This window comes from Phyllostomus discolor, chromosome 11, assembly GCF_004126475.2.
Source record: "Phyllostomus discolor isolate MPI-MPIP mPhyDis1 chromosome 11, mPhyDis1.pri.v3, whole genome shotgun sequence".
NCBI lineage: Eukaryota > Metazoa > Chordata > Mammalia > Chiroptera > Phyllostomidae > Phyllostomus > Phyllostomus discolor.
The window spans coordinates 42566543-42589807 of NC_040913.2; the positions used below are offsets into that span (position 1 = coordinate 42566543).

The 23265-nt window shown below is 38.5% G+C and overlaps 1 protein-coding gene across 2 annotated transcripts in view; it reads right to left on the bottom strand.

Moving 5' to 3' along the window:
* The window catches only part of VWA8 (von Willebrand factor A domain containing 8), a 417525-nt gene that overhangs the window by 29233 nt on the left and 365027 nt on the right, over window positions 1–23265 (bottom strand). For both annotated transcript variants that reach the window (XM_028526305.2, XM_036011319.1), the window contains one exon: window positions 18963–19071. In XM_028526305.2, coding sequence (XP_028382106.1) covers window positions 18963–19071 — 109 coding nt within the window. The remainder of the gene's footprint in view (window positions 1–18962; window positions 19072–23265) is intronic.

The window sequence follows — 23265 nt, forward strand, 5'->3', positions numbered from 1 at the left end:
ATGAAAGCATGTTTATACAGAATTATCTCAATGTATATGCAAGTATATTACATACATATAAAAATATGTAGGAGAAAACAAATAAAACAATAATAATCATGGTTATTTTTGAGTTATGGAACTATGGGTGATATTTTTTTCTTCTATTGATTTATTTTTCCAATTTTCATATAACTTGTGACTTTTACAGTCTGAAAAAACAGAAATAAGCTTTTTTTCTGAAAGGGATTAAAAAATCATATGTATATATATTTTAAAGATTATTTACTTACTTTTTGAGAGAGGGGAAAGGAGAAAGAAAGGGAGAGAAACATGATTGTGCAAGAAAGAGTGATTGGTTTCCTCTCTCATGCCTCCCCAAGTGGGAACCCAGCCTGCAACCCAGGCATCAAACTGGGAATCAAACCAGTGACCTTTTGGTCCGCAGTCTGGTGCTCAATCCACTGAGCCACACCAGCCAGGGCTCATTTTATACTTTTAAGAAATATATCTTTCTTAAGACCAGTTTACAGGTTATGGAGAGCAGGGCTTCTCAAATTTAATATGCATACAAATAACTTGGGGATCTTATTGAAATTCAATTCCTAATTCAGTAGGCCTAGGCTGGTACTTGAGACTCTGCATTTTTAGCAAGTTCCTCGGTATAGCTGGCCCACAGACCACGTGCTGATGAAAAGGGACACGGAGGATTCCTGGGGAACGTAAGTGGTCTGTGCAATGCTGTTGAAAACTACCACATAGAAGTGCACTAGCAAAGACCCAGTCTCTCTCTGAAGCTTGCTCCCTACCTCAGATAAACTAATAAAATGGTGCGGAGATCTCTTCATCTTCACAGTGATGGCCACAGCCATTACTCTCCCCCAAAATGTAATATGTACCAAACTTCATCTTACTAAAAAAATCTATCAAAAGAATAAGAAGACAAGCCACAGACTGGGAGGAGATATTTACAAAAGACATAACAGATAAAAACTGTTATCCAAAATACACAAAGAACTCTTAAAATTCAACAATAAGGAAATGAACACATTGATCCAAAAAATGGGAAAAAGATCTGAACAAACACCTTACCAAAGAAAATATACAGATGGCAAAGAAGCATATGAAAAGATGCTTAACATCATATGTAACTAGGGAATTGCAATGAGAATGAGATACCACTGCACACCTATTAGATGGTCAAAATCCAAAACACTGACACCAAATGCTGGTGAGAATGTGGAGCAACAGCAACTCTCATTCATTATTGGTGGGAATGCAAAATGCTATAGCCACTTTTGAAGGCAGTTTGGAAGTTTCTTATAAAACCAAACATATTCTCATACAACCTAACAATTGTACTCCCTAGGTATTTGTCCAAAAGAATTGAAAATTTATGTGTACACAAAACTTGCACCTAGATGTTTATAGCAGCTTTATTTATAATTGTCAAAACTTGGAAGCAATTAAGATGCCGTTCAGTAGGTGAATGGATAATTAAACTGGGGTACATCCAGACAATGGAATATTATTTAGTGCTAAAAAGAAATGATCTATCAAGCATGGAAAAAGACATGAGGAAACTTAAATGCATATTGCTAAGTGAAAGAAGTCAATCTGAAAAAGCGACATATTGTAAGATTCCAACTATACAGCTTTCTGGGAAAGGCAAAACTATGGAGACTGAATAAAGATCAGTGGTTGCCAGGGGGAGGGATGAGGAGGTGCAGCACAGAGGATTTTTAGGGCAGTGAAATACTCTGTATAATACTATAATGATGAATACATATCATTATTCTTTTGTTTGCATCCATAGAGTGCACAATACAAACAATGAACCATACCGTATGTCAGCTATGGACTTTAGGTGATAATGATGTGTCAATTTAGGCTCATCCATTGTAACAAATGTCCCACTCTACTGGGGGATGTTAATAACGTGGGAGGCTATGCCTGTGTGGAGGTGTGGGCAGGAGATATATAGAAACTCTGTGCTTTCTGCTCAATTTTGCTTTTGGACACTGGTCCAAAAAATGAAGTCTGTTTTTTAAAAATCTAGATATAAATATAATGATAACAGTTTATGGTGCAGAATGTATTTTTGTTTCAGGAATGCAATGATCAAGACAAAGAATGGATTGTGGTAGAAAAAGTGTCAGATTAGGATACAGTATGTAAGAATTCTAGTCTTGGCTCAATGTGGGCAAATTATTAAGATTCTCTGGGTCTCAGTCATCTGCAAAGCAAGGGGTACTGTCTGTGAATGTCTGTTTGAAGCATAGCAGTCTACACTTCATTAGTAATGAAAATAACTTCTATTAAGAGAAAGATTCCCCAATTAGTTTTTTACCCCTTGCCTGTTCCTAATTGCATCATAATGTAATGACAGAAATATTTTTTTGAATAACTGGGAATTGGCTCCAATTTGAAAGCTTTTAAAAGGTAAGTTGATTTAAGAATGCTAAAAAGTGATGGAAAAATGTTTTTTGCAGTAGTAAATCTATTTGTCAATAATAGAAATAGGAAAATTATCTGCTAAGTGCAACAAATTATGGGAAAATAATTTCTTAGAAAATAGTCATTCCATGTTTATTTTGACCTTTGTCTTAATTAAGTTTATTTTAAGCTAGCCTGCTATTGATGTTAGGCAATATTCAGGACATTAGAATTTTTAATAGTTCACTATATATCAACAGATAAATGCTTATGGTATGGACATGTATTTTTTGAAGAGTACCTAAATATATTAATAAGCATATGGACATAATTGAGTGAAACAACAGAAATAAATGACCACATTACAAAACTGATACAATTTGCTAAATGTCATATCCAGGAAAGCATTCCATGACATTATTTTGTACTCCTAAGATTTAAATTTAAAACTGCCAAACAATACCACAATTGCATGTTTTATGCCCATCAGATAGGAGTACTATCTAAATATAATTTTCAGTGGAATATTCTCTAAATATATTGATAAAGATCTATCAATATAGCAATTTGGAGTAATCATGGTTTGCTATTTTAGATATTTCTATATTTGACTCAACTAACCTAGTGCATTTAATATTTACCAGGATAATTTTTTCTTCAATTTCTTTAGTGGGCTTGCAAGATAGAAATCTTACCAGCCAACTAAGTTAACTTTCAAAGTTAATTTATTATAATGCAGCTCTTCAAAACTATAAAGGGAACAAATGTCAACTCCTTATAGAGGTTTACAAAACCCTGCCTTATTATATCCTTTCCAGACAAGTGTTCCAGACTAAAGGCACATAGCAAGGGCATCGCAGGTCCTCGATCTTCACAGACACTGGGGGGAAAAGGCAGGAGGTGTGAAGAGCAATAGAGTCACGACCCAGCAAAAGCTAGTTGAACAACTAGCCCAACAGCACCGCATAATTCTTCTTTTGGTGTACCTGCTAATAATTTGTAAAAAAGATAAAAGTGGGTCCTTTTTAGGGGACCTGTTATTGCCCTTGGTAAGGAGGTTAAAGAATCATAAAACACTTACATTCTCTTAGAATATTAGGTTTATCTGCTGTCTCTGGATTCACCATTATGTTAAGAACCTAAAGATTTTAAGTTTTAATTTTCTCATGCTGATGTTGCTTCTTTTGCTACATTCGATTAGATTAGCATCCCTTAAGGCATTATTCAGCTCAAGATTCTGTTTCCATTATGCATGCCAACATAGAACTTAGTAAAATCGGGGGTGAGTGTAAGGGAAAGGATATACTTTTCCCAATAAACTGCTATCCCTTTCTTATTATTTCTTTTGTTGTTTATTTTGGTCAACTTTTCAAATTTAAGTATAATATATTTGCACTAAAGTGCATAAGTCTTAAGCACAGAGCTCGAGGAACTTTAAACATGAACACATCCTGGTACCACCCTGCACCTCTGAAGCCTCCCAGGGCCTCTCGTGGACTTGACTGTCCCCTGCCACAGGTAAGTCCCTATCCTGACTCTTATCACTGTAGATGAGGTTTGCCTGTTTTTGAACTTCATAGAATGGAATCATCAATATGTACTCTTTTGTTGGGAACCGCCCTGACTGGTATCAGAAGCTGAAACCCCCGCCTAGGCTAAGGCTAAGGGAACGCCCTTGGAACCGTAAGCTAGCAAGGAGACAAAAGCTTATCTCCCTGGCAGGAATGCTGCTTCTGCTGCTTTATTCATAACTGAACCCCAAAAAGCTTGGTCCATTAGCCAAAGACGGGTAAGATTCCCCAAGGGGGGAATGACCTAAGACAGGCACGATCACTTTGGGAGGCCCCCCAAAAGAAGGACTTGGGGGGCTGTAGCAAAAGGGGGTGATGGACCCTCACTCCTCGGCTTTGACATAGCCTGAGTTCTCATCATCTGGGAGAAAATCTCCTTATTGCCTTAGTTCCCTTGCTCTAGCTAAGCCTGAAACAATGACAGGGTGGTGCAGCTCTGTGCTGAAAAGGGCGGATTCCCTGGGTGATCAGGCCTAAGAAAGAATATGTAAATTACTGTGAAACCTTCTTTGTTTAGAATGCTCTCAGTTGAATGAGAGGGGTCCAAGGAGGAAGTTAGTTTGTTCCTCAAAGTCTTACAGCTCTTTGACCCCGACTCAATAGACCAGCAGAGTTCCTTGTTTTCTATGGTTCCTTACTTCCCCCTAGTGAGTACTGTACTTTACCTGAATTATTATGCAAAATGATCCCAATAAAAGCAGGTATGGACGGTAAATCGGCACGCTCCCCACTGCGGGGGGGAGGGGGGGTGGGGGGGTGGGGGGGTGGCCATTTTGTCCCTACTTCCCCACAGAAACTAGTCTTGTCTCTGTGCATGTTGTTTTTTTCTCACGTGTTTTTTGGAGAGCCATCCGCAGCGTTCCGTGGTCACTGCTGGCCAGTGACCCACGCACATCACTCTTTTGTATCTGGCTTCTGTGGCTCAACGTTCCTGTGAGAGCCACCTATGTTGTTGTGTGTAGTAGCACTTCATTCTCTTTCACTGCCGTAACAACATTCGATAGTATGATTTCGTCACAGTTTATCTATCCAGTGTACAGCTGTATTGTACCCAATTTGGGGATACTATGAATACTGCCACGATGAGTATTCCTGCGCTTATTTTTTGGAACAGATGGGTGTGTATTTCTGTTGGGTGGGACATAATCAGCTTTAGTAGGTACTGCTAAACAGTTTTCCAAAGTGTTTTTTCTAATTTACATTCCTATGAGCAGATAATGAAGCTTTCATTTGCTTATATCCTCACCAATACCTGATATTGACAGTTTCTTCTTTGTAAAAAAAATTTAGCCATTCTGGGAGGCATATAGTATATCCCCTTCCTTTCTACTTTTATTTCTGGATAGATGAATTACTTTTGGTTTTGCTAGTCAGTGAGGTTTTCGGGAACAGTTTTTGTTTTTGAGAAGTGAAAGTATTTACTAGCCTTCTGATCCATAACTACGGGGCACGAAGACATTTTTATAATAGCACCATCTGTTAGTTTTCAGGTATAAAACCTGTGTGTAAATATGAGCAGATAATAATTGGTTATCTACCACCCAGTCAGCCCACCAGTACTTGGAAACCCAAGCCAGAAGAGGCCTGTCTGCATGAACACTCTTGAAGGCAATGAGCTGGAGGGGAGCTCTTTAAAAATTTACTGAGGATGGGAATAGAAATACTTGTTATTCCGGTTTCATGGGACTCATTAAAATACTTGTTTACTAAATACTTGTTTTTATTTATCATAAGGACCAAACATGTTCTTTATTGTATATACTTATTGCATGAAATATTCTTGTATATCTGTTTTGCATTATACAATAAGTTTATACTAATGAGAATTTATTTTATATAAAGCTAGGTTTTACTGATGAAAAGTCTATGTTACAGATTTTCTAAAAAAGAAACACAGTTTTATTACTTTCATATAAAGAACACTTAGACTAAATGGTGATTACCAAAGGGGTGGGGGGTGAGGGGCAGACAGGAGAGAGTGCAGGGAGATAAATAAATGGTGATGGAAGGAGAGCTGATTTAATGTGGTAAACAATACAATACACAGATGATGTATTATACAATTGTATACCTGAAACCTATATAATTTTATTTACCAAAGTCACCCCAATAAATTCAATAAAAAAGAAAAGAAAAAGAAGAAAGGACACAGACTAATTGAAATGCTCAGAGGATGATGTGTACTGGTTAATTCCTTATTCTGGGAAATAATTGGCTAACCAACACACCCACTCCCTCACACACACACACACACCTGCAACAATGAGAGCATTGGTAGGAATAAATTACACAAAAACTAATTGTGGTTTGTGACACTTTCTCTTGTGATTTCAGCACTGAAAATATTCTGATTAATCTTAAGTGTTCACTTATTTAGGTTGTGGTTAATCAAATCTTCCTTTACTTATAAACCATATAAACAAGCCCATTTTTTATTATTCTTTCAGAATTTCTTTATTAAAGAGATTAGAAAGACTTAAATAGCAATTTTTTCAGAAAGCATATACATTTGACAGAACAAAGCATGTAGATGATCATCAATAAAAGTTGTTGGGTACATTTATTTGCAATAAATGCAAATAGATGTTTGAGGATACCTGGGATCAATGATTTTTTAAATTAAATATTAGCTCCTATTATTTTAACATTTCTCTACATCCAAACAATGTATACTTTTATGCTATTAATCTGTATCATTCAAGCAAAAAAGATATGCTGGATTAATTTCAATACTTTTATAAATTTTTATACAACATTTATAAAATAACAAAGTTATAAATCAATGGAAACAATAAAAATTTTTTCTTTGAGGTTCTCAGTATTTTGAGATGGTAAAAATATTTTACTAAATATCTGTTAGGTTGTGAGCTGCTTTAAATGGTGTATAATACTAACCAAAAAAGAGAAGATACAGATCCTTCTATTTTAAAGAATTCCTTGTTTCTTGAAGTAACCTCTTATTGCAAGGCAAATCAGGGACTCATGTATTTAACAAAGATAATTCTTTTTTTTGGTCTTTTTAAAATTTAAATTCTTTTACTGTTGTTCAATTACAGTTGTCTGTATTTTCTTCCCACCCCTCCACCCCACCCTGGCCAAACCCACCTCCCTCCCTTGCTTTCACCCTCCCCCTTGGTTTTGTCCATGTGTCCTTTACAGTGGTTCCTGAAAACCCTTCTCCCCACTGTCCCCTTCCCCCTCCCCTCTGGCTATTCTTAGATTGTTTTTAATTTCAATGACTCTGTTTATATTTTGTTTGCTTTTTTCTTTTGTTGATTACATTCCAGTTAAAGGTGAAATCATATGGTATTTGTCCTTCACTGCCTGACTTATTTCACTTAGCATAATGCTCTCCAGTTCCATTGATGCTGTCGAAAAGGGTGTACACTCAGCAATACTAGCCATCGGAGAGATGCAAATTAAAACCATAATGAGATACCACCTCAAACCAGTCAGAATGGCCATCATAAACAAATCAACAAACAAGTGTTGGAGAGGACTTGGAGAGAAGGGAACCCTAGGGCACTGTGGGTGAGAATGCAGATTGGTGCAGCCACTGTGGAAAACAGTATGGAATTTCCTCACAAAACTAAAAATGGAACTGCCTTTTGACCCAGCAATCTCACTGCTGGGGTTATATCTTAAGAGCCTGAAATACCAATCCAAAAGAACCTATGCACCCCAATGTTCATAGCAGCACAATTTACAATAGCCAAGTCCTGGAAGTAATCTAAGTGCCCATCAGTAAATGAATGGATCAAAAAACTATGGTACATTTACACAATGGAATTCTACGCAGTAGAGATAGTTCTTAAAAAAAAAAAGATTTTATTTATTTATTTTTAAGGAGAGGGACGGGAAGGAGAAAGAGAGGTAGAAAAACATCAATGTATGGTTGCCTCTCATGCGCCCCCTACTGGGGACCTGACCTACAACCTAAGGTTGTGCCCTGACTGGGAATCAAACCAGAGACCCTTTGGTTCTCAGGCAGCATTCAATCTATTGAGCTACACCAGCCAGGGCTAACAAAGATAATTCTTGTTAGAAGAATTTGTACTCTTGGATGCTGAAGCGCAACATAACTATTACTTTGGGCATTAATTTACTGTTATTTTATAATTTTTATGAACAAAAATGATTTCATGTATTTCCTTTAACAATTAGGTATTTTGTACTTCAAAGAAGCTGGGATCTACACCTATCAGTGTGCATACACAATAGGCATTTTAACTTTAACAGTTAAAAATTCAGCCCTAGCTCCCTGACTCCCTGCTCTCCCCATGTCCTCCTCATCTCAGTAAAAGGCAAGAGGCAACCCCAACCTTTCAGCTGTTCAGGACACATACCTAAGAGTCCCCTTTGACTCTTCCTTCCCTCACATCTCATACCTAGTCCACTGGCAAATCCTCTTGCCTTCCAGCAGTATCTGACCATCTCTTCCCATCTCCATGCCTGCCCCTAGTGTGACCATCATTTCCTCTCCCTGGATCATTGCAAGAGCTTCCCAGGAGTCTCCCTGCTTCAGCCCTGGACCCTTGTCTTTTCCCTTTCTGCACAGGAATCAGAGGCATCTTTATAAAAACATGCTGTATGTGCAAGAAATACATTTAAAAAGACAAGCATGCTTAAGTTTTTAAAAAACCTAATTGAACTTTTATTTCTGCAATTATTTTTGGGAATAAAACTGTATTTGTCCCAATTGTATGTAACATGAATTATCACACTTTGTGCTTTCTTCTATTTCTCTTCTATATCAACTTCTTGATTTTTGTTTAATTTTTGAAGTAATTTAGGATTTAGGCCCTGCTTTTTATGATTAAATTAACTATTTTTTATTGTGTATTTTTTAAAAGAATTATTCTTGATATTTAAGTTTTCTTCCAAATGTATTTACCAAAATTATTTGGACCTGATTCTATTCTGTGTTTAACTGTTTCCAATGCTCATTGCTAATCCTTTTACAATGAAAGTTTCCCATTTTTAAGGAATTTTTATTCCTGTCTTAATTGACTAGAGTATTTCTACATACATATATATGTGTTTAGTTCAAAATTCTTTTTTTTTTAATTTAATCTTTATTATATTTTTTCCGTTACTATTTAGACCCATTATACTCTCAAAGTTATTTTCAAAAGGGGGACTTAAGTGACATATACTTTAAGTCTCTGAATATGTGCAGAGTCTTTCTGTCACCTTTGTGCTTTGGCTGAGTGTAGAATTCTTGGGTCACAACTCCTCCAGCCCCCTGATCCCACATCCTGCAGACATTCTTTTACTATATTCTGGCATTCGATATTTCAGGAAAAACTAATGCAAGATTATATTTTCTTTCTGTAATAATAGCTTATTTCCTTGTCTGCTTATATATTTTCTTTATTTTTGAAGTGTTAAAATTCCATGAAACTGTGGTGAGGTACTGATCTCTTTTCATTAATTTTGCCTGGTACTTAGTGAAGTTCTTTTGACCCATAGACTTAGGCCTGTCTTCAACCCAGTAGTTTACTTTTGTTATGATTCTGATAAGTGTTTATGTGTCCTTTCTTGAAGGCCTCTTTGGGAATACCATGGGCTCATTCAGCGTGTATTTACTGAGCACTTACCATGTGCCCAGTACTATTCTACTTATTGGGGTGTCTCATGGCTCTGAAAGTTAGCTCCCTGGTCTGTTTTTATTGATCAGCCTTCTTATGGTTTTTACCTCTATTACCTCCACAACTTGGAATGATAATTCAAGTTTTCCATTCTTGTTAGTAGTTGGCTTTAAGACTGAATTGATCTGTCCTTTCTACTTTTAAAGTAGGTTTCAGTTTTGGCATTGCATTTTTAGTTTTCTTACAATCTTTATTGCATTCATCTCCCATATCATTTCTGCTGACATCTTAGCCAGATCCTTTTAAATCCATGTTTTATTTCACATACTTCAAGGTTCTCTGAATTTTGAGAACACAAAACAGATGTTTTCTAAATATCTGGTGTTTTCTGAGGAAAACATTCTAGCCCAGCAGCATCTTCTCCCCCTACATCCTGAATGCCTGCTAGGTCACCTCACTGTAGAATAATTTCATAGATCCCATATTACTGCATTTTCTGGTATCCTTATTCTTTTTAAGTATATTTTATTGGTTATGCTATTACAGTTGTCCCATTTTTTCCCCTTTATTCCCCTCTGCCCTGAACCTTCCCCATCAGCATTCGCCTCCCCACTTAGTTCATGTCCACGGATCATACATATAAGTTCTTTGGCTTCTCCATTTCCCATACTATTCTTTACCTCCCCTTGTCTATTCTGTACCTATCATTTATGCTCCTTACTCCCTGTAACTTTTCCCCCATCTCCCCCTCCCCCTCCCCAGTGATAACCCTCCATGTGATCTCCATTTCTGTGATTCTGTTCCTATTCTAGTTGTTTGCTTGGTTTGTTTTGTTCTTGTTCTTTTTATGGTTCAGTTGTTGACACTTGTGAATTTGCTGTCATTTTACTGTTCATATTTTTGATCACCTTCTTTTTCTTAGATAAGTCCCTTTAACATTTTGTATAATAAGGGCTTGGTGATGATTAATTCCTTGAACTTGACACTTTGTCTTGTGGTTTCAGCACTGAAAATATTCTGATTAATCTTAAGCATTCACTTATTTGGGTTATGGTTAATCAAATCTTCCTTTACTTAAAAACCATACAAACAAGCCCATTTTCTATTATTCCTTCAGAATTTCTTTACTAAAGAGATTAGAAAGACTTAAATAGTTAATTTTTTCAGAAACTACAAACATTTGACAGAACAAAGCATGTAGATGATCATCAATAAAAGTTGTCTGGGAAGCACTTTATCTGCCCTTCCATTCTAAATGATAGCTTTGCTGGATAGAGTAATCTTGGATGTAGGTCCTTGCCTTTCATGACTTGGAATACTTCTTTCTAGCCCCTTCTTGCCTGCAAGGTTTCTTTGGAGAAATCAGCTAATACTCTTATGGTAACTCCTTGGTAGGTAACTGTCTCCTTTTCTTTTGCTGCTTTTAAGATTCTCTCCTTATCTTTAATCTTGGGTAATGTAATTATGGTGTGCCTTGGTGTGTTATCCTTGGGTCCAACTTCTTTGGGACTCTCTGAGGTTCCTGGACTTCCTAGAAGTCTATTTCCTTGGCCATATTGGGGAAGTTCCCCTTCATTATGTTTTCAAATAAGTTTTCCATTTTCTTGCTCTTCCTCTTCTCTTTCTGACACCCCTGTGATTTGGATGTTAGGTTGCTTAAAGTTGTCCCTGAGGTTCCTAAGCCTCTCCTCATTTTTTGAACTTTTGTTTCTTCATTCTGTTCTGGTTGAATGCTTATTTCTTCCTTCTGCTCCAAACTGTTGATTTGAGTCCTGGTATCCTTACCTTCACTATTGGTTCCCTGTACATTTTCCTTTATTTTACTTTGCATAGCCTTTGCTTTTTCTTTGATTTTGTGACCATACTCAACCATTTCTCTGAGCATCCTGATTGCCAGTGTTTTGAACTCTGCATCTGACAGGTTGGCTATCTCCTCATCACTTAATTATTTTCCTGGAGTTTTGATCTGTTCTTTCATTTGGGCCATATTTCTTTGTCTCAGCACACCTGTTATATTGTAAGGGGTGGAGCCTTAGGTTTTTGCCAGGGTGGGGCAACCTACATTGCTGCATTGCGGCGCTGTCTGTGGTGGAAGGGTCAGAGAAGGAACTATGCTGCTTATTTGGTTGTTGGTGGCCTTTGGTCACTTCTCGCACTATCCACAAGCAAATTGGACTCTTCTGGTGCTGACTCCTGAGTGGATGAGTTTGTGTACATTCCAGTACCCTGTGGGTCTCTCCAACAAACTTTCCTATGAGGCTGGGGATTTCTCCCGCTGCTGCAATCCCCACACAGTGGTTTTGAGGCTTTCTTTTCCTGCTCTAGAAACCTGGATTGCACTATCTGTCTTGCTCCCCACTTGTTCCTTCTGGAATATCCTCACACAAATGTGGATCCCCTGTCTTCTCTACCCTAGTTGCCCATCTCCATCCCTTCTACCAGTCTGAATGAATATTTCTTCTTTAACACTTTGGGTGGTGAACTTCCATACAGTTTGATTTCCTGGCAGTTCTGGTTGTTTTTTGTTTTTAAACTTGTTGTCCTTCTTTTGATTGTGTGAAAAGGCAAAGTATATCTACCTATGCCTCCATCTTGGCCATAAGAGACCAGCATCCTTATTATTGAGTGTTACAATGGCAGCACAAAACTGTTCAGGAACAGATTAGATAAATTCTCCTTGGTTTCATTTACTCCCCACTTTGTTAGAAATCTCCCTGAAGATTTTACACTAGTGTTAGTAGTTGAACTGAGTCTACAGTACTAGCTCAAGACTTGGCAGAGAAGGAGTTGGAACTGTGGACCCTCACAGCATGAGAACATCATCTCCACATCATTTCTTACTTTGTTTGGAAAAGCCATTGCAAAAGGGTCATTTGGCATTTGTTTGATCTAGTCCTCAAGCCAAGTGTAAGCTGAGGCTTGTCTGGCCCCTTTCCCAGTGTTATTACGTTCCAGCTTTTTTGCTTGTTGTGGCCACTGTACAAAACCTAGAGCTCCCCGGCCCATGCCTCCCAAGGCTGCTGCTTGGCAGTGACAAAATGGAGGGCAAGTGATCTGCTTCTCACCACCTCTAGGGCTTTCTCTTCTACTCCCTGCCTCTCCAAGTCAGAGTGTTAATGAGGTCCTGTTGGTCTCATGCACTGACTCGCTAGTAATATGATTTCTTAGGAAGTTTCTTGAGTTCTCTTTGGTAGTATCGTTCATAGGGGTTGCATCATACTATGTTTAGTAAAAATTGTTCAAAGCTTCTTGCATGTCACTGTCACTCTTCCCTAATTTCTTCTATCATATGGGTTTTTCACTATTTACAGTTTTTTTGCTGTTTTACTCAATTTAATGGTCATCCAGCAAATAATGAGCTAGATGCCTGTACTCAAACAGCCTGGAAGTCAGGACTATATTTCTAGTCTGCACTCAGTTGAAGTGGTCCTCTTGTGGCCACTGATGCCATGTGCTGAGTGACGAGGCATTTATGTGCTAATAGGAACTGGCATTTCACTGCTTCCCCTGAAATACAGATGTTCCTTGACATGGTTGCCTTCACCTTTCTTCTCTCTTTGCTCTATGCTCTCATCTTAGTCAACATAGTTTTCCTGGCTTTGAATGTTCCTTTATAGAGGTAAGCATTAAAATATAGACATAGATACCTATATAGATATGCAACCCTATTTGGCCCTAGCCTTGCTTCTGAACTCCAGATTGAAATATCATGCTTCATATTTTTACACAGGTGTCTGAGTAGTGAGAAAACAGTTGCTATCTCCAAGTCTCCTCTTCCTGTGTTTCCTATTTCTGTCTTCTAGGGCTTGAAAACCTCATCATCCCCCTCACCCCACATTTAATCTATTACTGTATTCTTGTCTTGCCTCCAAACTGTCCCATCCTTTCCATTTTCATTTCAATTACTCTGGTTTGGATTCCTATCACTCTCACCTGGATAACTGAAGTAATCTTAGGATTTAATTTCCTGGCTTCCACTCCTCTCTTCTCTGAAACTTTTTCCCTCCAGGGATATAAAACTTCCTAAAGAAGATATAGCCATACCTTTCCTTTCTAAATCAGGTTCAGCTCCTCACTGATTACAGAATCCAGTCACCATGGTGCGCAAGGCTCTTTGGATTCACCTTCTCTCTAGTTTTTTCTCCCATCACCCACTAGGCCCCCAAATCCATCCCCAAACTCTAGGCACTTGGACAGCCTGCCATTCTCCAAACAGTCCTGTATTCAAGTCTTAGTCCTCTGTTTATAGGTTTCTTCTATCTAGACCAGTGCTATACAAACTATCTTTGGTGTTTGAATACTTGCTATGGGTCGGTGGTGACATAAGTAACAGAAATTGACAGTAAGCATTTAGAAACTTGTACGGCAGTTTGACAAAGTAATTTTATGTTTGTTGACTCTGATATTAAGTGATATAGGCTTGTATTTTTTATGTTATTTTTGTATATGTTTTTTTCATATTCATTTCTATTTTATTTTATAAAAATATTAGTCCAATGTCAGTTGTAAAAAGCCAGGCCACTCCACCATAGAAGGTTTGAGAAGCTCTGGTCAAGACCATCCTTCCATCCCCATCCTTAAAGGAGTAACCAACTGAAATCATGCTCATCCTTACAGTCCACCTCAAATGACACTCCCTTTGTGAGTATTCCCCTAACTGTCCAGCTTAGAAAATGCTTGTACATTTGTCTACATAACCATGGCACTTTGTTTAAAACCTTTCTGTGGTACTTACCACATTGTGTCTTCTATTAGCTACACATATGTCTTCTTCTCTAGGTTAGTTGTGGAAGGCAAGAGCTGTTAGGCAAAATATTCAATAAATGACTATAAGATGAGACACAGTTATTGGATACTAAATAAAAGTGGAGAGATGCTTTCCATTCTTTACATATTAGCAAAATGAGTACTCAGAATAAGGTCAAAGTTCTTTGCCACACCTACACTGGATGGAATCCTGCTCACACTTGCGTTGGGCCATTAGCTTGCACCTGAGACCACAGTGTCATGCCTTTGTGTTGTGGCCACTATTGGGGCACCATTTCCACCTTCTTTGTCTGGTTATTTCTGTGCACCCTTTAAGACTCAGCTCATGTATCCTTTCCTTCGAAATCTATCCTAGCCTCCCTTTCCTCTGGACTTTCACTGCATGTTATACATCCCCCCATCTAGACACCTACCATGTTAGACTAAAATGATCTGTTTAGGTGCCTACCTTCCTTACTCGTCAATACTATAACCTTGAGGACAGAGACAATATCTTGTGCCCTCAGTATATGTCACACATCAGTTCAAAAACACCTTTTATCTAAACACAAGGTCAATTTGAAGCACTTAAACAAACAAACAAAAAAACAAAGCAAGAAACATAATTGTTGGTTCCAGGAGCTGTCAGGATAGCCAAAGCAATCAGAAAAAGACTAATTTAGATTATACTGAGAGTGAAATTACTGATTGTAGATCAGAAAAACACTGGAGAGACAGATAATTAAAGTCAGTGGCTTTTTGTAGGAATGGATATTTTATTTGTTAGGGAATAGTGAAATTAGAGATTCAGATTCTGAATCAAATGTAACTGAAATTATTATAGACTCTGCTACTCTAATGAGAACATCCTCACTGCTGGTTCACAAAAGGTCTGACAACCAAGACTGGTTTTCCATAAATAATCCAGTCAGAAGCAAAGGAAGGTTACTAGTGAGAGTGTTCTTAATTGAGAAGAATGATGTGCTGCAGCTGAGGCACATGGTGAATCAGATGGTGACAACACCATTTCCTGGTTCTCAGATCTCAGCCCAGCCACCAGGAATCAATGCGTGGGCCTGAAGTTGTGCTTTGGAAAGTCATCTTAAGTGATGATTCGCTAGCTCCCTTCTAGACTTTGTACTGTTCACCAAGGAAACACCCATGGTTAAGGACATTACACAGCGACCTCAAAACAGCTGGCAGGTATTAGCCAATCAGAGGCACACAGGATTGGCAGAAGATGGCAAAAACAGGACCAAATCAAACCTTCTCATTCTGGTTACAATCTAAAGACTCATATTCCAGATGAGGTCCTATCTGTCCCAACCAGTAGCTGTTTTTAAGTAGCACTATATCTTAAAATTGAGGACTAGATGGCCTACCTGAGAATAACACCTCTGTTCATTAAAAACAAAAACACTTAAGCCCTGGCTGGCATAGTTCAGTGGATTGAGTGCGGGCTGCGAACCAAAGTGTCGCAGGTTCGATTCCCAGTCAGGGTACATGCCTGGGTTGCAGGCCATGACCCCCAGCAACTGCACATTGATGTTTCTCTCTCCCACTTTCTCCCTCCCTTCCCTCTCTAAAATAAATAAATAAAATCTTAAAAACAAACAAACAAACTTGAAAATGCTGTGTTGGCATTTGGATAATGATGCAAAATGTTTTGAGTATATGGAAGAATTATACTTTTTATAGAACTGCAGAGTTGGAAGATGATAACAGGGCAGATAACAGAGACCTGACCTTTGGCTCAGACACTTGTTTCACCAGCCACATCTTTCTAATCTCCAGTTCCCTCTTGGGGATAACTATTCACTTCAATTTCCTTATCTATCAAACATAGAACATAATCCTTACTGGGTGATTGTAAGGATTAACTAGGACAATGAATGTAAGGTACTAGACTGGGTGCCTGGCCTGCAGTCCAGGCTGATAAATACTAAGTATAATGAAAGTAATGATGAAGCTAATTCTTCTGTAGAGAAAGCTGTGTGCTGGGCACTGTTGGAAATGGTTTACATGCATCATCTGAGTTAATCTTTCTAATTGCCCTATTCTTTGTCATTCCCACTTGACAGAACCCAGGCTGTCTGGCCCCAGAGCTGGCACTACTAGCTATAAAGGGACGGCAATAAGGATGAAGGAGGAGGTCTTGATGATGATACTGATATATGAGGCATAGCACATGGTAACTCCTAATAGATACTTGGTATAATGGAAATGCTGGATTATTTGCAAAGGTTTCTAGAGGCTGAAGTTTTACATCCATTTTAGATACTCTTTCAACGATTAAATCACTTTTATTTCCTTTCTTATATATTAAACGTTTTCTTGCTATTATTGAAGCCTATTTTTTTCTTTTTCAGATTTCTAGGGAGGAAGGAAAGAAAAATGTTCTTGAAATAGTTACTGTATTTACAAATATTCAGGAGGTTATTAAGCCCAATCTCTTTACATATTTTTATAGTGCCAATTTCTCGGCTGCTATCTATTTAATCTCATTGGTTGCATTTCCTTGAGGCACTAACAACTTTCTTTCCTTTCTCTGTTTGAAAGCTGAAAACAAAACTGAATACCATTTTCGGACACTGGTCTTGTCACTGGGGAGTTTAGCAGGAGAGTCATTCCTGAGTGCAAACTCTCCTTCTAACCCAGGCTCAATCTGCATTCTACTGCAGGAAGTCATACCAGTAGATCTGACTTTTCTTCCTTTGGCTGATCTTGTAAATGTAATCATTTATTTAAAAGGGTTGATATGAGGATTAAATGTGATGATGTTTATAAAAGTAACTATAGTACGGTGCCCAATAAATACGAATGAAGACATATACTATTACCAGATGAGGATTCTGATTCCCTCAGTTAATGTATTCTTGTAACCCTTTCTAATAACGTGAATCCTCGAATGGCCTGTTTGTCCATAGGGTAAAACCCAATGTTATTTGCATGTTCTCACAGCATCCAGGGCTATTCATGATCTGATTCCTACCGCTTTGCCAGCCTTCTCCCTTGCCACTGTCTCCCATCACATACACTCCCTCCTTAGTCACATTGAACAACCTGCACGTATATACACTGTGTCCTATGTCTGGAACATCCTGACTCTTCAAACACCTGGGAAATTCCTAAACATTTTCAAGGCTGAACTGAAGCATTACATTTTCTGTGAAGGCTTTCTCATTCATCCCACAGCATCATGTGCATAGTTCTCTACAGAATTTAGAAAACTGTTTGCTTATTTGTCTTTCCTGAGTTCCTTCTTTGAAGGCAGGAACTGCACTTTATTTTTCTGCCCCTAATGCCTGGTGTGCATCAAGAACTCAAGAAATAAGTGAATGACTAAACCATATTCATTCTTCAGTCTCAGTACAAGCACTAGCTCCCACTACCCTCATCTTCCATGTCTTGCCCTGGCATTCAGAGCCCATCTGACAGTTGCCCTCAATGCCAAGAGCAATGAGCACTTGTTAAGTGAGTGACTATAGAAGAAAATTCAGCCACTCAAACGAATACATAGTTTATACAAAAACTTAAGCTATTTTATCCTAGATAACTGTATTATGGATTTTTAAAAAAACGGCAAATGACTTAATTCTTACATTCATGATATTTTAAAATTAGGAATTTAGTTGGAAATTACAGAACTTTTCCTCATCTCATGATGCAGTTTAGATCTTTTTAAATATGAGGCTTTCCCAGAGTTTTGGGTTAAGAAGGTGGATTAAAATTGCATCACATAACTTCTTACCCCCAATACTTAGCAAATAATGAAAAACAACCCCACCAAAGAACAATTATAAACAAGAACCAAAGAGGAAACGGGCAAAACTGAAGGTAATCGATTTCAAACACTACATGGAAAGGACACAGAAGGTTCTAGGGTGGAGCAGAGAAGCATGTTACAGCCCAGCTTCCAATCCTGCCCCTTTTCCCCTGAAATGAGGCATCTGCCCTTCTCCCTCACCCTCTCTCTGTCTCTCTCAGCAAAACAATCTTACATGATTTGTGATTTTAGGACATACCTAGTCCTGCCTCAGTTATCTGTACAAATTGGCCGGATACCATATCAAATATAAAATCTCCAAATAACAAGCCTTTGCTTAGGAAACACTGAAGCATCTTCATTGATACTTTTAGGCACAATAGCAATGTTACATAGTTCTGGGGCATCCAGTCTGTGAAACTGCAAAAAGACAGGCAGTCTAGGGGCAGGAAAGGTCTGGAGGGGCAGAAGGCCAGAGACACGGAGAATGTAGAGCCTAGATGACCCAAGATTCTCCTCTGTCTCTCCAGACAATGACAGTGAAATCATTTCTAGAGGAATTCTATTTGTGAATTTCTAGTAGAGGTTAGATGAGCACAGATCCTAGATGTGGGGAATCGGGAAGCATGATGTCTTCTGGGGATGCTGATCAAATTACTGCTTCCTGGATAGGGAGAAAGGTGAGCTCAAATCTTTTTCCTTGGAGAACTCAATTAAGAAAGCCATGGAGAGATCCACACCTTTATGCAAATATTTTAGCATTATTTTTTTTCTAACTGGTTGATTAGGGTTCGAATTTTTTTCTCCAAAAGTTTTGGGATCAGTTCAGCTTTAGGCCCAGATTATTTCCATGGTCTACAAATGGAGGATTACCTGTAGATTATCCAGGATGATTCGGAGGGAGTGCACCTGCCTTCGGACAGCGCCTGAAAACCTTTCATAAATTGTGGCATCATATTCACTCATTTGGATCTCCTTCAGCCTGAAATCAAAGGGGGAAAAAAAGACAACAGCTGAAATTGTGTACAGGTGGGTCTTTATGTTCCATTCATCTACTGCTAGAACTGTAGCAAACTCCTTGGTAATTGAGGGTGCCTTTGAGGAGAAAGGCAAGCGGTGATGTCTCCAGCTGGGAGTTTCAAAGGAGGGGAATGTCCAGGTAAATGATTAACAAGTCACCCTTCAGGACAAAATAAATGTCCTGGTTTGTAGCATCTGCTGATTTCTGTGATGTAAATGCCACGATGGATTTCAAGCTGCCCACGACGAGGTTGCTAACACTGAGTTAGACAGAAACGTGCACCACTGGCTCTCATACCAAAGATGTACCTCAATGATGGCAGCTAGTCAGTTCATGAGGAAGCTCCTAGTTGCTTTTTGTTTTTTATAAATCCTCACTTGAAGATATGTTTATTGATTTTAGAGGAGGGGGAAGAGAGAGAAGCATCCCTGAACAGGGATCTAACCCTAACCTAGGTATGTGCCCTGACCAGGAATTGAACTGCATCACTTGGTATATGGGATGTAGCTCCACCAATGGACCCACCTGGTCAGGGCCCCTGGTTGCTTTTAAGACCAAGGACATATATTTGGTTGACTAAGATAGTAGTTGAGGCCCAAAGAATGTAATTTAATGTGTTGCTATGGAAAACACAAGAATTTTCTGAAATTGCTGACTGTATACATTTAACAGGATAGTTGTATCTTAATTTGTGGCTTTGAAATTCCTTCCTCTCAATACAGTGCTCCTTTTTACCATTTTTCATGTGCTTCTCCTGAGGTTTTGCCAGTGCACTTGAGGTTCCCTGAGTACATCATATGCCTGTGTCTTGGTGCTCCCATGCAAGCTTCTCTCCACCCAGAGTACCTTTCCCTGCCTCTTTGCCTACCAACTCCCATATACCCATCAAGACTCAAATCCATGCTCACTTCCGCTAGGAAGCCTGTTCAGATTCTGCATTTAAAATGCAGCATCTTAAACTAATCAAACATAGAGAGTTCATTCACTGAGTGAATCTCCCTTGGGTTTTACAGTGTCATACTCATAATACACTAATTTTATTACACATTTCTATAAATTTCTATAAATGCAAAGGGTGCTGATCCTAGAACAGGGAGTACTGAAAGCATATCTTGAAAAACTACAACATAGTCTTCTAAACTGCCGCATGTGTATGTACGTGTGTGTGCTGCATGCAAAGTTAGAGGTATGGATGCCAGGTGAGTAGGTGAAACTCTTATCTAAAGTATACTTTTATCACCTTGGGCTGCAGTGAGAATGAATGGTCTCTATTTCTCCCTGTCAGGCCAAGCAATGGGAAGACTCCATCCATCACAGGAAAGACTGCTTACTAGATTCACATAATGTTAGACCTAGACTACCATGGGGCAGGTTTGCAATCCCTGCCCTACCACCCAGCTGGGTTAGCTATTGCCAGCTCAGGTTTCAAGACCCAGCTCAAAGGCCACATCCTGTGGAGACTTGCTTGACCTCTCCAGTAAAGTGATCATGCCCTTTCATGTGTCCTCTACATATATCTCCTGTAGAACCCATACACTTTATTGCTTTTAATAGATATGCTTGTTTCTACCTGTCATGGTGTTTTCAAACTTTATTGTCCACAATAAGAAGTATGCTTTAACATACTTAGATACAGTTACACACAAATGCATGTGTGTATGTGTTTTTAACTGAACCAAAAATTTAATGAAAAAATGTTTACTACATGTAATACACTCTGGTATTCTCTTCTTTTTCTCTGGGAGAAGAAATATATCATTTTTCTCTGAATCTGCAGTACCTAGCACAATGCTTGGCACACAGTGGCACTCAATAAATGCTATTACATAATACTTTGAAAACATTGACTATCAAAAGATAAATACCTGAAAGTTAAATATTATCTGAATGGTTGTTTTCTGAGGTGACATGCCAAGGTACCCTTCTAAATTTACTCTGTTCTGAAGAACAAAACTGAACACGTGTCTAGAACTTGACCTCCTAACAATACTTCTTATGTTTAGTTTTGGCAATCTCTTAAACTTCTCTATAAATTTTCATTAGATTAAGAGACGTCTCAGGTATCAAGGCTGACAGCAGCTGGGCACAATGAATATTACAGTATGTGCTACCTACACTTTCATACCTAGAAGGCCAACATGCTCTTTCCCAAAGAAGTAAGATTAATGCTTTTCTAAAGAAGGGAGATTAGAAAAAAAATTGTAGATGCAGTTTGTTCTTAGCAGGGGGAAAACTACTCACATACTAGTGAAGGAGCCAGGTGGTTGGTAAGTCACCTCAAGTAGAATGATCTTTGTATAGAGGTCAGAATTTGCTCCCAGTTATAGGGCTACCTCTGGCACACGCATATTGCACCCCAAAACATACCACATGCTGCTTTAATTATGAAACATCTGGAACTCATATTCCAGGTTGTGTCAGCTTTTAGAAAGATCACCTACAAGGTGTTCAAAAGTGATAAATTTTAAAGCATGACGACCAAAGTAGGGAATGGGGAAAGAAAATAGGTAATTTTAGCCTCTGGATCAGAAAAGGTTCCCAGTGCTAATATTCTGAAGCCCACAAAACTAGCTGAAAGTAAGTCTTTCTGCTGCTTTAACCTGGATCAAAGCAGCAGGGCACAGCTGCTTCACATCCTAGTAATCTATGTGGACTAACTGCACCTTGTTGGCACAGTATATTCTTAAAGGGTGTATTTATTGCTATGTAAGAGTCTGGGAATTTCAGTTTTCATTTTACTTTTTTTGTGTAGGTCAGACTTAAACATTGTAATTTTGGATCAATTATGAGAAAAACAAACATAAGCTGAGATCCACTGTGTAAGGCTGATTAGTTTTGCAAATGGTAGTTGGTACAATTTCCACAGCTGGTGCCCACCTTAAATGCTTTTCTAAGAATGTAAAAGCACATTAACATCTACTTCATTCATGTTTTGTTGGCTTAATGTTTTTGTTCTGCTTCATGTATGTCTTATGCTCCTCTACTTCTGGTATTCTTCCTGAGTTAATCAATTTTGATATATAGAAACTAGTACCTGTACCTTTTCCTCCATTCTCCACCCACCTCCTCCCCACTGGTAACTCTCCATGTGATCTCCATTTCTGTGATTCTGTTCCTGTTCTGGCTGTTTGCTTGTTTCGTTTCTGTTTTTGTTTTTTTAGGTTCAGTTGTCAATAGTTGTGAGTTTGTCATTTTACCATTCATAGTTTTGATCTTCTTTTTCTTAGATAAGTCCCTTTAACATTTCATATGGTCTTGGTCCCTTATTTCATAAGGTCTTGGGGATGATGAACTCCTTGAACTTGACCTTATCTGGGAAGCACTTTATTTGCCCTTCCATTCTAAATGATAGCTTTGCTGGACAGAGTAATCTTGGATGTAGGTCCGCACCTTTCATGACTTCAGATACTTTCTTTCCAGCACCTTCTTCCCTGTAAGGTTTCTTTGGAAAAATCAGCTGATAGTCTTATGGTAACTCCTTGGTAGGTAACTGTCTCCTTTTCTTTTGCTGCTTTTAAGATTCTCTCCTTATTTTTAATCTTCGGTGTGTGCTTCCGTGGGTCCAATTTCTTTGGGACTCTCTGAGCTTCCTGGACTTCCTAGAAGTCTATTTCTTTTGCCAGACTGGAGAAGTTCTTCATTATTTTTTCAAATAAGTTTTCCCTTTCTTGCTCTTCCTTTTCTTCTTCTGGCACCCCTATGATTCAGATGTTGGAATGTTTAAAGTTGTCCCAGAGGTTCCTAAGCCTCTCCTCAGTTTTTTGAATCTTGTTTCTTCATTCTGTTCTGGTTGAATGTTTATTTCTTCCTTCTGCTCCAAACCGTTGATTTGAGTCCCGATTTCATTCCCATCACTGTTAGTTCCCTGTACATTTTCCTTTATTTCACTTTACATAGCCTTCAATTTTTCCCTGATTTTGCAACTATACTCAACCATTTCTGTGAGCATCCTGATTACCAGTGTTTTGAACTCTGCATCTGATATGTTGGGCATCTCTTCATCACTTAGTTGAATTTTTTTCTGGAGCTTTGATTTGTGGAGGTTAAGAATAGTATGGGAAATGGAGAAGCCAAACAACTTGTATGTATAAGCCATGGACATGAACTGAGGTGGGGGAATGCTGGTGACAGGGGTTGTACAAGGTGGAGGGGAGA